This window comes from Necator americanus, chromosome II (assembly GCF_031761385.1).
Source record: "Necator americanus strain Aroian chromosome II, whole genome shotgun sequence".
In the NCBI taxonomy this organism is placed as follows: domain Eukaryota; kingdom Metazoa; phylum Nematoda; class Chromadorea; order Rhabditida; family Ancylostomatidae; genus Necator; species Necator americanus.
The window spans coordinates 3,104,809-3,122,431 of NC_087372.1; the positions used below are offsets into that span (position 1 = coordinate 3,104,809).

Consider the following 17,623-nt stretch of genomic DNA (forward strand, 5'->3'; position numbering starts at 1 on the left):
AAGTAAGAGCGTCACCGCGTCGAAAATACTCGTCTCCGATGCAACCATAAATTGTGATCCGATGGTGCACATCATAGGGGTTTCGGAAAAAATGTAAAAAATAAAAATGTAAAGACCCTGTTATTTCCTTATTAATGTAGTTATTTCCATCTTCAAACATTCTTCTCGTAATTCTCTGAGAGAGTAAATGAAGAAGTGTTGCTGAACCTAATCCGTTATAAATAGCGAAAAAAATTGAGATTGAATATAAGTACTTTTAGAATTCGATTTTTTTTTTCGTTATTACTTGGAACAGGTGTAGTGTGGTCGGTAAGAGGTTCCGCTGTGGCTGCACGATCAATCGATGGTTCGAAAACGCTTCACTGACAGCCAGCTTTTCCATCCCTCGAGATAATTATATTCAATTCCAATTTTGTTTTTGGTTTTTTAATGGATTTTTTTTTCTGGTTTTTTTTTTGATAGAGTTGAGCAGTACTTCTTTACTTTATTTCAATCTACGTAGAATTTTTTTTCCGGACTTTTCTGGGAGGATAAAAACAGTTAATTGATAAATCGGCTAGCTCCCACAATTTATTGTAACTTTGTGGAATTCTTTTTTTCAATAGTTACCAGTTATTTATTTGTTTTTTTTTTTAAATTCCCTATTTCTGTTTCCAGCCATCCGATTCAGTATCGTTCTTAAGCGCATTAGTATCCACTCAATTAATTCCTTTTTTTATTTTTCCTCTAAAAAAAAGAAAAACAAGAGTTTCGCTTGAAAAGGTGAAATAGACTGTGAAAGTTATCGGAGCGAACGTTATAAATTTAATTTTTCATTGTTGTTGTTTTTTTTTCGCTTTTAAGGAAAATGCTAGTTCATCTAGTCGAAGCTGCTAGACGGCCGGATTCGCGAATGCCCATTTCACGGTGCCTAAGTTGGTGCGGAAGTGAGCACCGCCTATTATATGGATGGAAGCAGGCGAGTTGAGAGGTATGATTGCACACCACGAACTCACCTCAACCCGCCTATTACCTCTTTCAGTAAGACGTTCGTTTCCTCATGCTTTTCAGCGTCCACCACCACCAAAAACAGCGAAAATAAAATTTTATATCAACGAAATTTTAATATTCCATTAACATTACGTTATATTACATTATTATATTAATTTCTCTACACTAGTTTCTGTATTAGTTTTATATTGTTGCATTATATTACGTATCATTCAGAAAAAAGACAAAATCCCGTGAACATTCTTTATTTTTGAGAGGAAATGAAAAGAGATTGCATAACTAAAATTATGGAAATAAAAATTATAAAATTATATAATTATAACATTAAAATTGCATTATATTTTATTATTAGATTAACATCACTATACTAGTTATTGTATTAACTTATTTCACTACATTGTATCATTATTATTTAAATTAATAGGCAAAATTCCGTGAAAATCCTTGAGTTTTTGAAAGAAACTGATTGAAAAAGTACTTTTGCACTGAAAAAATGCCTAATTTGCTAAAACACTGACAATTTTAATTAATATTATGATTATGGCTTACTCTCCTTCCCTTATTTTCCTTCGGTTTTCTTCTATTTCAGTCATTTCTGTTAGATTAAAACGAGATCCATCAATGTAGAACTGATATTCACTTCACTGCCCTCCGGAGAGGTCTGCTTCCGTCCAGCAGACCACTTTTATATCATACTGTTTTTATTTAATATTTTTATAGCATTCCTTAATATAATTTTAAGTAAGTAGTATTAATATATTTCTTAGTGATGATCAAATTTTCTCGAATATTTTTTATAATGAGCCTTTAGTTCGATGGCCACCAAAAATTTGATATCAAATGTCTTCCTGTTTGGAAAGGGAAGTCGAATCTCCGCCTATATCATATTCTAATGGAATTTTCCAAGACTGACGCCATTTGTCTCTGAAACTCATTTCTGGATGTGTTCAGTTTCTTGGAAATAACGAAAACAACAAGCCCACTTCGGGCCACATCGATAAAATTGCATATAAAAGTGCTCGTTTCCCACTTTTGGATACTTATGTTCTTTTTCTTTTGGGTAAAACCACATCCATGTACGGTAGAATTCAGCTGGAACAGCAATAAAATTCACTATTATTGCATTACTAACTATATTATTATAATTGCATTTAAGAAAAACGATTAAATCTCTGGCATATCAATTCCCCTTGGATGCGCCAACTTTAGAATTTGCGAAAAAGGGGGTGTCCCCTCAGAATCCTGAATATCATGGATAGAAGCAAAAGAATCGATAAAATCAATGGAGAGGAGTTTTACTGAGACTGTTTAATCTTACATCTCGTGTAAGATCTCGTGCACTACTGCAAAGAATAGTGTGATAGGATGTAAAGGATAAAGTCTCTAGCGTTAATCAATCCACTTGGGACCACCACGTTCATTTCAATTCAGAATCATTTGAGGTTTACGAACGTGTAACTGGCCCATACGATGACTTGCGGGGGTTAGATGATGGGTCAGGCCATCTGTTTTTTTCCTCCCAGACAAGTCTGGTACCAATTCATCCACCCTAAGGGATGAAAGGCTTGGTGAGCTCCAGGGCGAATTCGAACCATCGATCAATCGTGCAGGCACAGTGGGCCTCTTTGTAACTGTGCTAAGGCTGCCCATAATTATATTGAAATATTTCTTTTTAAAAAAAAGCTTTCCTTTCCTTTCCTTACAGCTATTTCCTGACTTCTTAGTGTTCCACATTTACTGAAGAAATAATCATGAATAAATTAGCACTCCTTTATATACAAAGTTCTTTTTTTTCGCTTTCGATACATAACCATAAAATTTCTCTTCACTAACGAATCCACTCGCAAACATATCCAATAATTTTTGGTGTAGAATTTTGTCCTGAACACTTTCATGTGTAGTAACTGACCATGTTCTTATAACTGCGGCGTAAATTGATACTTTCATAGTTTGAAGCCACTGGACACTGGATTAACACTCACTTCTCATAATTAACGCACACTTCCCACATATTTCAGTCGATTAAAGAATCTTCGCAGAAAATCCTTCATCTCGTGACGGCGTTTGGCGAAGATCCATAGAGATCAAAAAATCAACTAGTTAATCAGTTTATTAAAGTCACCGTATCAAAAGTGTACGTGTGTAGGTCTGGCGTTAATCAATCCGCTTGGGATGCACCACCACGTTCACTTCAATTCAGAATCGTTTGAGGTTCACGTAGCTGGCCTCAACAATGACTTGCGGGGGCCAGCCAATGTGTAAATCCGGTGTTTATCCTCCCAGACAAGTCTGGGTACCAATTTATCCACGCCGAAGGAATGAAAGGCTTGGTGAGCACTAGGGCGGATTCGAACCTCCGATCGATCGTGCAGGTAACGGAACCTTTAACCGTTACACTACATCTCCCCTTCTACATTAAAAAAAATAAAAACCAAAAAAGAAATTGAGGTGGAAGGCCGCCTTCATCGAGAAACCGCGGTGAAATTGCAGAAATCGGATTGTGGATTACGGCAATGAGCATGGCCCCGCTCAATTCCCTCTAGTCCTCCTAAAAAAACGGCCTCTTCCTTTGAGTTTTTCCTATGAGGTGCGTTAGAACGAGCACTCTTGTATACGCTCCGTTCCCCTCAAAAGCCTATTCATTTGGTTTCGCTTGAATAAGCCGCTGAGAAGACCTCATGTATCTTTGAACGCTTGCTCGTGGGCGGAGGCACGAAGGGGCCGCGTTGCAACTGATTTCGTAGGAAAGAATCCTTTCTTAGACACCGTTTTTTTTTTTGCGACGATTAAAGGAAGTGAGCGGAGCCACGCTGGTTTCCTTAATCCACAGCAAGACGTCTACGGTCCCATTGGGGTTTCCGACCACGTCAATTTCATAATAGAGTGCTTTCAAACGGCTAAAACGCTCATTGGAACGACATTAGTCGTACAATAGCCTTCGGAAACGCTATTATAAACGGGGATTTGGATACTCCACCCCGATTCTGCTGTGTTTCCTCCCGGCACCATTCAACACCATCATAGTGACTTCGAAGACTATTTGATTTAAGTGCAAGTAGTGTTTCCTGCATGGAGCCAGCTATTTTCTCAGCCACAAACTCACAGCCGTTACCGTATAGCGGGAAATCCATGGCAGGGCAGGATTCGTTTGTCTATTTAAAGGCATCACCCCACGAATCTGAGGTGGTGCAGATTTCAAGTGGAGTATTCGTATACGGGATGGGAGACTACGGAGAGGGAGGTGATTCCGTCCATTCCTTGCTAATTGCTGTAAAAAACGGCCCGGAAGATGCGGCGCCGCACAAGACTGGCGCGCTCCAATCGAACCTCCTGTACAAAATGGTGCGCCAAAACGAATGAAGCCGTATCTTCCGGGCCGTTTTTTACGGCAATTAGCAAGAAATGGACGGAATCACCTCCCTCTCCGTAGTCTCCCATCCCGTATACGAATACTCCACCTGAAATCTGCACCACCTCAGATTCGTGGGGTGATGCAAAGCAGCCAGCTTTCGACAACTATTGAAAACCTATTACCTACCGCTCCAATATCAGGTTAGTGATGGTTAATGATGATGGTTGATGGTGGTTAGTGTTTGAGTGTAACGTGGCATTGGATTATTACTGTAATCATGTAGTCATGAACGTCCGGCTAAAGCAGGACTTTAGACTTTTGTGGTGTGGTCTTCGCTTGCCTTAACCAATCAATAAAATTGTACTGAATAAAATTGTATTGAATTAATTGTAATTAATGTAATTGAAGTGGAATGGTGTTTTTTCCAGCATTGCTTTCTCCATTTTTTATTCCTTAGTTTTCGCTTAAGTTTTCCCTCATTTTCTTCTTCCATATCCTATGGAATGTTTTTCTTTTTTTTTCTTTTTCTCCTGTTCCATATCCTTTTATGATAATTCTGTTATTATTTTTTTTGCTACAATCATTTACTATTTTTCATAAGTTATTATCATTATTTTTAAATAGAAATCTGCATAATTGCACAAAGAAAGATGCGGATTGATTTGAAATCTCTATTCGATTGTGATCCGTATTTGATTTGAACTGTTTCAGATCGTTATAGTACATATGTTAATGTCAGATCTGTGTAAAACTTAATTCTATTTCAATATTTTAAGAAGCAAAATATGCGCAAATCACCGCTCACGACTTTTTAATTAGATTTAATTGGATTTTTGTGTTTACTTCTAACGTTTGACCGACCATTCACGAGAAATTTTCCAGTTCGCTCCCTCGATACAAACATAACATGCGATTAAAAAACTTTTCTTAAAAACTAATAACATGTCCCAGCAGATGATCAAAGTTTAATGATCTACCATTCGTTGTCCTGAATTTCTGGACTCTTTGTCTGAAAATGTTTGATAAGGTCGTCCAGTAATAAATAATTTCACTTGAGAAGTTTACAAGAAAGACGATTTGGTCACAGGACGAAATCGTCTCATTTCATTTTCATTTGTAAGCCGTAAACTTCTATTTTTTTTCCTTAATATGAGGCTGAAGGGTCATTCGAACGCAGTAAAAAGGACTTGTAGGAGTATTGAGGTTGAGCACAGGGAAGAATCTTGAAGAATTCACATAACTAAGGCGAAAAAAATACAAAAATGAGAAATAAATAGACTAAGCAGATTTAGAGATCAGTTGCTCGTTCAGAAATCTCAGAAATCCTATGTTTTGCATGAATTTCGTAACATCCACTACCGAGCGTTCCAACTTTCTTTCTAAAGTTCTTTTTTCTAAGAAAAAATATCCACTACTTTTGAAAAATCAGTAGTAAGTACTTGCGATAGGCTGACAGGCAACGGGACAGAACAGAGTGTAGAAGAGTGGTGCATCAAGCAGGAGAAGTGTGTGAGTTGCGGCGGACGCGTCGCGGTCGTCTGCGTAAACATGTGTGTGAGCTGTTTCAAGTATCCTCTCTTAAGGAAACAGTTACGAAATGAATATTTAGATTAAAATTAAAATTAATTTTCGGAGAATATCTTTATTCTTTTTCCCTCTTTTTTTGGATAATTACAATCAAACTGATGCTCGGAAAAAGATTACTGTAAGAACTTTGCGATAAAAACTTTTAGGGATATCTCAGCATGTCTGTCATGTTTTATCGCAAAGATCCTGCACTAGTCGTCTCGAAAAAAATCAGTATGATCGTAATTATCCAAGAAAAAAAGCAAAGAGAAAAAATAAAGCCAGATGTCCTTCAAAAAAAAACGAAGGAAAAACACTGCGAGAATTTAAGCAGGGTTTTGGCGCAGATTTTTTAAAAGTGCAAAGAAAATCCTGACTACTGACAGCGGTACTACCCGGATGAGATGTTTTCTACTGGAAAAAAATGGATTTATTATGGTTTATTGGGAATTTCTACAGGGTTCGCTTCACCCTCAGACCTCTTAAATTGTCCATCATCGGATCATAAATCGTAGTGAAATTCCACAAATTTCCCCCACAATTTTCTTTTATTATAAGTAATTTTAATGAACAACAAGGCTATTAAACAATGCAGGTAGCCATAAGATTACGAGCGTCGTATCATGGCAACCACGCTCCTCAGATATGTCCAAGTGAGATTAATCAGAACATAAGCGACATCGATATACGTACGTACTACGAAAGGTTTTCCGTTGTTTTCTAACTTCATTCACTTCACGACGCGACAAATTCACTTACTCGCAAAGGAATTCAGTCGATTTCTTCTTCGCTATTCATTTCCGTTTGCAAAAATTTGCAAGCTTATTCGCTTCAACAACTTCTCCAGATTTCTAAGTCACTCTGTCCAATTCTTTGCACAAAGAAATCCTCAGAAATATTCCTACTGTAGAATTTTGAAATAGCGGCAAAACGAAAGAAGCAAGCAAAACAAAACGAAAGCTGTAAGTTCTTCTATGAGGCAGTAACCTCAGTTTTATTTCCTCTACGATGCATTCGCATACTGGTACTGTGCACGTTTTCTAACGATCCGTTTATTGCTTCAATTAAATGCGCTTAGAAGGTACTTAGCTGAGAAGAATGGAGTTCCAACCCTTTTTTTAATTTTTAAAGAATTCATTTCTAATCATCCTGACCAGTCATTTCTTTATTTCTTCAATTCTCTTTCACATTCAGATTTTCAGTCCACTCCAGGACTATCAACGCTGTTCCCCTCTTCATTACGTTTCATTTTATCCTGAATTTATCTGACATAACGGTAACGGTCTTTTTGATGTTCGAAGGATTCTGAGGTTCTCTGGATTTTGAAGTACTCCTTCCGAGGTTAATTGGATTTTGAGGTGAAATTTATGCGCAAAAGTAGGTGAAAAGCCGAAAAAAAACAAACAGAGCTATCACCTACAAAATCTTCATAGATATAATTCCCCCACTATCAGTGTTATTATACGGAGTGGATTTTTGCGTTATTCACGGACCTCTTGCGATTATTATCAGGATTTTGTAGATTCACACACTTATGTTTGCTCCGAAGGCCACAACGCACGCCCGACAGGAGTCAGGCGAACGCGTTGCGGTCGCCCGTTCAAACATAAGTAACGACGTATGAGCTTTTAATCCCACTGGCTGCTGACAAAACAGTATCTGTAGCAAAATTTTTCAACTAGGCTCATGTTTGGATGTCAAAATCATCTGTTTAAAGGCACCCCACGAATCCGGGGTGGTGGGGGGTTTCAGTGGTGGTTTATGCCTACACGAGGTCGTAGATTATTGGGAGGGGGTGATTCCGTCCATTTCTTCCTAGTTGGCGTAAAAGAACGGCCCGGAAGATGCACAATGCTGGCGCGCTCCAATCAAACTTGTTGTAGAAAATAGCGCTCCGAAACGCTCGAAGCCGTGGACGGAATCACTCTCTTCCCCATAATCTACGACCCCGTATAGGCATAACCCACCTGAAACCCGCACCACCCCAGATTCGTGGGGTGATGCCTTTAATTTTTTCCTAACCCATTGCTTCACAAATAAGTCGTGAATATATAGTCTGCTAACGCATGTAAATCATGTAACACTGAGGCGCAACGCATGCATGGTGGAGATGTGCACAATGTTCGTCTTACAGTATGCCAAAAACTTGTATCTCTTTTCTTCTGGCTTTCTATGATTTTTTCTCATGTCTTTCGTTCAGTAAAGGATGAGTAGTCTTTATACATACTTTTCTATTGGTTTCATCATTGTTTTCCTCCTAGGACACCTCTATGACCTTAATTTTTTGAAATTCAATTTTTGCCCATTTCTCTCTCTCTCCCTGTAATTCTGCATGATTAGCGTTTGTTGCATTCAGAATCACAGTGAAATCCCAAAACCCATCCTAGAATAAAGATAGCCCTACTGTTACACAAAAAAGAGGGGCAGAAATCTAATTCCGGAACCTCTTACCCGACTGGGCTACGCACGCCCCTATGCGAAAAAAAAATAATAAAGAACCATAAGAAGCCAGGAGAAAAGATATCCGAATAAGGAGATGCAATCGGTTTTGCACTTTGTGAAAAGAGGTCAATGCACTCATTCACCGAGTATACGCGTCATTCTCCGACACTTTATACGTTGGATCTATTCTTCCCCTAAGGTAATTTACATCTCTTCAAGATATACGGTATATGAAAGATACTGTGAGTCATACATCTCATCAGAATTCTGAATAATGCGCTGGAAAGAAAATTGTAGTAGCAAAAGTCTCGCTGAGTACAAAGCCGTTAAAATGAGATCACGTGATTACAACGTTGTTCCAGAAAAGAAATCCAGGATTATGAGGTTTTGCGAGTGAACACACTTCGCTGATCGGAGCACCAAAAAAAATCCCACTGATTTTGACGGATTTCGACTCTTCAGTGGTATTTTTCATCAACATGAATTCGACACTGCTAAATATTTGAATGTCCACGAAGAGTAAAAATCCCGAGAAAAAAAATATTGAGAAGTTAAAAACTTGCGACAAAAAAAAAAGTCAACAAAGTGCTAAGGAAGAGGTACTCGTGGGCATGCGGCGTTCAGATTCCGTCATTCCGCCCGAACTTTCGCGCGCAAAACCTTAGATCAATAGATCAGTAAGTAAATTCATATCGTCTTTTTTTTACTCCTTCCTAAGCATTTCCTTGTTCTCATCGTTTGCCAGAATCCATACCTCCTTGTTGCCTCCTGGAGCCCTCCCTAATGCCTTCTTGTTTGATTTTTCTCCTTTTTTACGTCAGGAATTAATAATTTTCTAAAGTCTCTAAATCTACTTGGGATGCGCCAACGCGTTTTTTACTGGAATTCGTGATCGTTGAGGTTTTGGAAAGGGGGTGGGCCAAAAAAAAACCTATTAAGTCATTTCTTTTCCAGGATTTTAACGTGGGCTTTGTTCCTCTACTGAGTTCAACTATCATACGTCAAATGGGGGGAAAAATCACCTGTTGTAACCTAGAATGTGTTTTCATGAAAAGTATCGTACTTTATCAACGTTACTAAGAACAACTACAATAAATTTCCACCTGCTCATAACATAACCAATGACATCTGAGCTCGCCGTTCTTTTTCCACTTTTTAGTAGTTCGGAGAGAGAAAAAAATTGGTTTCAGTGCTTTTTTTTGGAGACGATTAGAGCTAAATTATTAGTTATAACATAGCAGTTGAAAAAAATAAAAAATAAACAATAAATATAATAATAGATAAATTAATAATAATAATAAATAAAAGCAATTGAAAAAAATACAGCTTATCAAACTCGATACTACATTCAGTTATAATATAGTTTTGGCTTTTTGCTTGTCTCTAAAAAAAAGGCATTTTCGATTATTGGACGTAAATTCTTTCAGAGTGAAGGTAGCGGAGCCATTAGAAGACCAACAGGTTGGATAGTGCCGTAAAGGAAGAAATTCGAAATATCTTCATGTAAATCCAATAAAATATATCTATCTATATCTATCTGTATAAATTTCTTTCTTAATTTCAAAAATTTCTCCTTATTTTGGGGGAAAAACTGGATTTTCCTCCAAAATGTATTGGTTTTTCTTATCAACTTAATGACCATTCATTGGCATCAAGAACTTTTCCAATGTTTTTCCGAGGCTTCCAGAACAAAACAAACATTTCGAGAATAGCAACAAAAAAAGAAAATAATAATACGAATTGGTCTATGATGTGAAAGATTTGTTTTGGGCAGATCAAAATCAAAAAAGAAAATCAATCGTTCTGCTATTGAACTGTGCCTAGCTTGTAGAGAATTCGATCACTGAACTAATGGGACCTAACATCTTCTGAAAGCTGATGTTCTTGAAATATTACCAATAAAATTCATGTATTTCTCTATTTTTTTCCATTCATTTCCTTTTTGTTGTTGACTCTTGAATATTAGCTAGAATTTATTGTTTTGAACTGATTATGGACGTGTCGTGCATAATTTTCTGAGATGATCATAATACGGTCGGAACGGTGAAGATATATTTTCTATAAATGACCTCTCGGTGACTGCATGAGCACCGTATCGGCACGAATTCTAGGTTTGGCTAAGAGCGCTTCCTGTGATCCACGATTAGGTCACTTTTTTTTTCTAATTGTGATTTTTTTTCTCTGCGACTATTCAACTAATAAGTAGAAAACACTGACTTGACTTGTTTCCGTGCTTGGCACGTGCAATCATTGCATAGATCGTACATAAATTCGTGAACCTGAAGCGCTTCTGAATAGAAATGAAGCGTTAGCGTGTCCTAAGCGGATCAATTAACGCAAAACACATACAACTTACTTTCAATCTTTTCTAAGCAAAGCAACTGCGTAACAGAAACATCAAAACCATTCCGAGCAAGCATGAACTCAACGGTAAATTTCAGGATTACGTTAGCTTGGGGTCAACTCAGGATAACTAATGTTCGAATGATATCGATATTGAGTTAGCTTGCGTTTTTTTAACCATCCAGTCCGTTAAAATTTCCTTTTCCACCTGATTTTTCGCATGTATATGACTTCTTTTTTCTCATTTTTTCTATTTTTTTTTGCTCCCAAGCTACTTTCTACGAAAAAATTCAGCATACGACGCTTTGTGTTTTTTTTCCCCTATTTATTTTCTGGAATGAAGGCAAACCCCGCACATTAAATCGAATATTTCCATTAATAGTCTAAAAATTCACCAATGTACTAAGGAATTCGGGTTTCTATTATTAAAAAAAAATCTGCTTGGCAGGGCTCTTCATAGCTGTGCTTGAAGCTGTGCCTAATGATGAATATTCGAATATTATTACCCATTCGTAAGCATTGACAAAAGCACCGTATCTCAGCCTAATGATGAACATGCAAAAACAAACCATGCGTGTTTTACTGCGAATGTGACGCAGTCCCTCGGGTAAACATAAGTCTATCATATTTGTATCATATCATTAGCATAACCATTTTATCCCCTGTTGACTCTCTAATGTTCTATTCGATTTTTCTCTTCATTCTACGTTGAAGGTCTTGCAAAGAATTCCATATACCTTGAGACATTTGTCAACTTAAAGGCATCACCCCATGAATCTGAGGTGGTACGGATTTCAGGTGGAGTATTCGTATGCGGGATCGTAGATTAAGGAAAGTGGGGTGATCCCGTCCATTTCTTCCTAATTGCCGTAACAAAACGGCCCGGAAGATGCGGCGCGTGCACAAGGCTGGCGCGCTCCAATCGAACTCGTTGTAGAAAACAGCGCGCCGGAACGCTCGAAGGTGTATCTTCCGAGCCGTTTTCTAAGCCAATTAGAAAGAAATGGACGGAATCACCTCCATCTCCATAGTCTCCCATCTCGTATACAAATACTCCACCTGAAATCCGTACCACCTCAAATTCGTGGAGTGATGCTTTTAAAGTCAAAACTTTCAGAAGAAGGAAAAGTGTCGAGAAAAGAAAAACGATGTTCTCTTCATAATTTCATAAATGGTTACTCGATCAAACGGCTACATATCGTGAAGAACATTTTTCGCAGTCTGATTATGGTTATGTGCATGTCTGAATGGAATCACTAAGAAAACATGACACAAGCTGCTCCAGTAAATATATCTGCTATGCAGATAGTCCGTAAGTTTCAATGTTTCTCTATTTAAAATCATCCGCTTTTCACGAAATTTTCCACGGAATTTTCTAGAAATCCACCACTACGCGGCACAGACAAACTCATCCGAGGTGGACAAATTCTATCAGGATGATGCTGTATGGATTATCACAAGCAGCTTTATTATTTTTACGATGCACTCAGGTTTGACGAACGTGTCTCCTACAAATAACACATAGCGAATCTACTGCCTTAGTTTTCGTCGATTAAAGTTCGCAAGCAAAAAAAGGAAAGAGAAAAAAGATGGGCAAAAGGAAAAGAAAAAACTATTTAAGAAAACAGAAAGTAGAAAAAAAAATTAAAAAAAATCAGATATCTGAAGATGATAAAAAGTTCAACCGTAATTATTAGTGACGTGAGGAGAATTCATCGTTCTCTAGAAGTGTTCTCGTTAATTTCCATAAATTATTAATAATAATGGTAAATAAATAAACAAAATATTTTTTTAATTGCCAAGGAGGAGTTTTTTTTCTTCTCCGATAAGTAAATTTTGGAATACTGGTATTGAAAGCCTACAAATATATGAATTATGAAAAGTGGTCGTAGAAAATAAAGAAGAATGTATTTTGGATTTCAAAAAAGTCTTTTTCTTTTCAATAATTTTGAAATTAAGGACGGAATACCGCGTTGTTTATTTTTTTGAGGAGATTCAACGCTTGCCAATTGTAAAGATCGTGTCTTGTCGGATATTATGACCTTTCCTTGTTTCCTTGAAATTATCCTTCTTAAAACTTCTTAAAACTTCCTAAAACTTTAAAACTTTAAATTTTTCAAGTTCATCCTTCTTTATTCTAAACACTTTACTAGTACCTAGACCGACCAAGACTAACTACCCCATATGGATACAGTATCCGTAGTTGACATAGTACTCTCCAACCGCCACGTGACCGCGGCGCGTTTGCTGTAATTTATACTCTGTCTCTGCTTGCCGCATACTCTCTCCTCTATCTGCCCTAACCTGATCGAAGACGCATCGCGGTCATGCGGTTGAAACCATTTGGAACCAACTATACACTGGGTTCTAAAGAAGAGTGGTGATTTCTACTGGGGGAAATAAAATCAGTAAAATCAGTATAAAAGAATTATTACATTTAAGGTTTTGGCTTACTCGAATCAGGAAGTGTATCCGCTAAAGATGAGGTGAACATTATGGTGAAAAATGTTGTTGATGTCGTTTTTGGTGGCCTGTCTTATTGGAGCATTGGTTATGGGCTCAGCTATGGGGATTACGAACCCTTCAGAAATAGTTTCATAGGATTCGGACGATTCTTCTACGATCCGACAAGGTTGGTGGACTCTTGTTAACTTTGCTTCAAGCAAATAAATACCAATCTTGCATATATATTCCAGGGATCCGACTTCTGTAAATGAGGAAGGATGGTCCTATGCAGCTTTTCTTTTTCAGCTAAGTTTAGCAACAACCGCTTCCACTATTGTATCCGGTAAGTTCATGTGGTGTTTCACAAAAAAGACTGCACATGTGTAGATTTAATTTAAAAATTTGAAGGTCTTTAACAAAACTAAACCAAAATTTTAAATCTATAGTTTTAATTTCATTATTTTAAATCTAAAATTTATATTCTATTTTAAATCTGAAGCCCATATACCCGGAGATGTTCATGTTCGTCCGCACCGCCGCAACGCGGACCCGCACACGTTGTCTGTCTAAGACATCCAAATGCACCGAAGTCAAACACGTATCGCGTTCATCCTCGCAAACATAATTATCGGCGCCTGTACACTTCTGTTTTCGGATGAACTCCTAATGAAAAATAACTAAGCGTTACATATATTCGTAATTTGCATTCTTTTATTCCTGCATGTAATTTAATTTAATTTTATAATCATATCATATTTATTTCATGGATTCATTCTTCTCTAGAAACTTCGGACATTCAAATAAGTGGATCTGGAAATAAGGTTCCGACTGATCCTTCCATTGCACTCGAAAGGAAATATTTAGCTAAAATAAATAAAAATAAATAAAATAATAATAGCTTCAGATGCATAGCTTTCCAATTATATTAGGAAAGTATTTTATTTTTATGATATCCGCAGATTTCGCATCATCTCGCAAAACGAATCATTGCTATACAGAAATTTATCACTAGCTCAGAAAAATTCCCAACTGTTCTGGACGAACCTTTCAAGATAACATGAAATTTGCATTTGGTTTGAAGAAAATTTCCATGTAATAAGAACGGGAACGCTCACCTCAATTCACCAAGCCTTTCATCCCTCCGGGGTCGATAAATTGGTACCAGACTTGTCTGGGAGGATAAAAACACTGACTTGACACATCGTCTATCCCCCGCAAGTCATTGTATCGGCCAGGTACACATTCATAAACCTCAAACGATTCCGAATTGAAGTGAACGTGGCGGCGCATCCAGAAGCGAATTGATTAACGCCAAAAACTTTATCCTTTATCCTTTAAGAGCAGGAAAATCCTTCCTAAAACATTCCCCTTTTTCGAAATTATTTGAATTTGAGTTCATACGAATACTCGACTACGGTCGATGAATACTCGACTTTTTGAAAAATCCCGACCGCCGAATGACCAGATCGAATGAATGAGTGATCGATTACTTCTTACGTATATCATATGTTACACGATGATTTCCTCGTGACCGCACTCGATCTAATCGTTTTCTGGAAAGCAGTCATAAATAATGGTCACAAATTGCTTCCACCATCATACCCCGTAATTAAAGGTAACAACTTTGTTTTGTGGCAAAATAGCTCCACGTATGCGCGTTGTGTCGTTATGTTGAAGGGATTTTTATCGTTTTTGCTCGGCGTTACTATCACATCCACAATAAAAGAAGTAAATTCAACGTGTGCTAGAAAAAACACTTCAAATCCCCCTCTTTTTTATTTATGAGGCAGTTGAAGTGGGAATTTCTTAGAAGAAAATTATTAATCCTAGAATAATTCCTAGAAAAGAAAGTATGTTGCTCTCAATCACCGAAAAAGACTTAGGGATCAAACCGTGTCAATTCCAATTATTTCCACAAAAAAAGTGTGGAAATTTCCAGAGTTCTTTTTTTTTGCCAGCGCAATTTCAATAAATAGTAGATTAAAGGCATCACCCCACGAATCTGAGGTGGTGCAGATTTCAGGTGGAATATTCGTATACAGGATGGGAGACTACGGAGAGGGGGGTGATTCCGTCCATTTCTTCCTAATTGCCGTAAAAAACGGCCCGGAAGATACGGCTTGCTTCGTTTTGGCGCACCATTTCGTACAAGAGGTTCGATTGGAGCGCGCCCGTCTTGTGCGGCGCCGCATCTTCCGGGCCGTTTTTTACGGCAATTGGAGAAATGGACGGAATCCTCTCTCTCCGTAGTCTCCATCTCGTTGGAATACTCCACCTGAAATCTTGGGGTTTTAATTAGTTCTACGGCAATAAGCTCAACAAATGGGTTCGGAGGATCACGTATGCGCTTTTTCCAAAAAATTTTCGAAGCATGAAAGTATGCCATTCAGACTTTGTCGCTGCGACTACGCTTACGTTTATCGATACGTTTTGTCGCTGACACTTACGAATGTGTCATTGATCGCACATAAGCGCTCCAAATACAGGCCCCAGGGGAAGCGGTAACGTAAGAACAAACGATACGAAGATACTGCTGCTGAGTCCCACTAGATGTAAGACTCGACTCGTGGGACCCATAGATTTCCGTTGCTCGCCTTGGACCATTTTAAATTTTTCTAGACAATTGTACTTGAGAAAAATCTTGAATGTTCTCCTGAAAAGAATTTTAATACTCTTCATCTAATCAAAGGGTGGATGTTCCGTTCAAAGAGTATCCGTTTTTCAATGGGAACCAATGTCGTAGACGTATTGATACGATAGTGAGTGACATAGCGCAGCGATGGGACCATAGTCGCTTCGACCACGCTTCCTGTCTGTCCAGGATCACATTCCGTGGGACGTGGCGATAAAAGCGTCCAGCCAAACACATATATTTATTTATTTATTTATATACTAGAGATTTTTCTCATTACACACTCGAAGTCCAACGCGAATGCAGTCACTTTTTCGTCTCATTCAATATCCTTTATGTCCGTAATAAATGTACTATGTGAGCGAAATTCAATAAGAGACAATAAAGAATAATAAAAGGGAATAAGGGATCTGGTGTAATGGGATCTGCCAACGCGTCTTCTTCAATCCATAACCCTTAAAGGTTTACGAAAGCGCATGTAGTCCGCAAAATTTGACTAACTGTGAGGTGTAACCTATGTGTCAAGTCAATGTTTGTTTAATCCTCCCAGACACGTCTGGTACCATCGGTTTATCGGTCCCGTAGGGATGATAGGTTTGGTTGTCACTGGGGCGGTCTCGAACCATCGATTGATCGTGCAGTAACAGCGGAACCTCTTACCGACTGCGCTGCACCCGCTTAAAATTCAATATTAGGATATAATTATTTGTTAGTTTAATTTTTAACTATTTTACTTAATTTAATCAATTAATTTAATTATTTATTCACACTAGAACATAACTACTTATCAGTATTACCATTATTTGCCACGCAATCACTGGGGTTTTATTGCTGTTCGTTATTTAAAAAATGACTCCACTTGGGTAGCAGTGTACGTAGTTACGCGGATACTGTAGATGATACAGATGTTCCATCTACAGTATCATGTACCTAAGACGTCATCTACAGTACTCCTTATAAGTCTGGTCTTACTTGTGTCGGTCTCAGGACCAAAGTAAATGCCTGCGCGGGTTGCTTCCTTCAATAGATCAATAAATCATGCATCCCAGTTAGGTCTCAACAGCAACAAGAAAAAAAATTAGCGAGGTCCCAATTCCATTAATGCTGTCTATGTTCGGTAGTGCTCACTTTGTTGTTTTCGTCCTTCGAGAAAAAAATATCGCTTAACCAGCTGTGAAACAAAAATTCTAGAGTACTCACGTAATCAAATCGTAATCGTTTAGTATCACCTAATTATTTTTTATGTTATTTTTTGTGTAACCTATACCATGAACCGGCAAAACAATAAGCTGTTGGCAAAATTTTAGTATTTTTAAAATTATTCTTGTATTGTGTATTGTTTATTATTTAATTACTATCGCTTTTTCAGGAGCAGTAGCAGAACGAGCCAAATTAAAATCGTACATTTTACTCGGATGTCTGGTGATTTTAATACAGGTTAGTGTACAAAAGTGATTATAATATTAATCAGGGGAAAAATTGTGAATCAGCTGTTTCTCTTGAATTTTTTTTTTCATTTAATGAGGCTATTTGATTTTAATACAGGTTAGTGTATAGAAGTGATTATAATATTAATCAGGGGAAAATTGTCAACTAGCTGTTTCTCTTGAATTTTTTTCATTTAATGAGGCTATTTGTTTTTATTGGACGACATTGTTGAAAGTTACTCAAAACCAAGTATTTCAGTCATCATTAAATCTTTCTAGTTTAAACATTTCGTGAATTTTCGAGCTATTTCTAAAATGCGTTATTTTTTACCTCGTTTTTTTTTTAATTTGAAATTTTAATTTCAGTTATTAATATCTTTATACAGTGTAGGAGATTTTTCGCATTACGTCTATGGCGTGAACTCG

At 37.5% G+C, this 17,623-nt stretch overlaps 1 protein-coding gene across 2 annotated transcripts; it reads left to right on the forward strand.

Moving 5' to 3' along the window:
• Positions 1 to 11,959: 11,959 nt before the first annotated feature.
• RB195_016726 (uncharacterized protein) lies at positions 11,960 to 17,327 on the forward strand (the record flags this gene model as incomplete). 2 transcript variants are annotated; one of them, XM_064183395.1, is made up of 6 exons in its annotated part: positions 11,960 to 12,005; positions 12,073 to 12,183; positions 13,136 to 13,325; positions 13,390 to 13,481; positions 17,140 to 17,207; positions 17,316 to 17,327. In XM_064183395.1, the coding sequence occupies 6 exons, from the start codon at positions 11,960 to 11,962 to the stop codon at positions 17,325 to 17,327; spliced, it is 519 nt and encodes a 172-aa protein (XP_064039276.1). The 2 variants fall into 2 exon arrangements, with proteins under 2 accessions (XP_064039276.1, XP_064039277.1); XM_064183396.1 differs by lacking the exon at positions 17,316 to 17,327 and having other exon boundaries at positions 17,140 to 17,225.
• Positions 17,328 to 17,623: the final 296 nt, after the last annotated feature.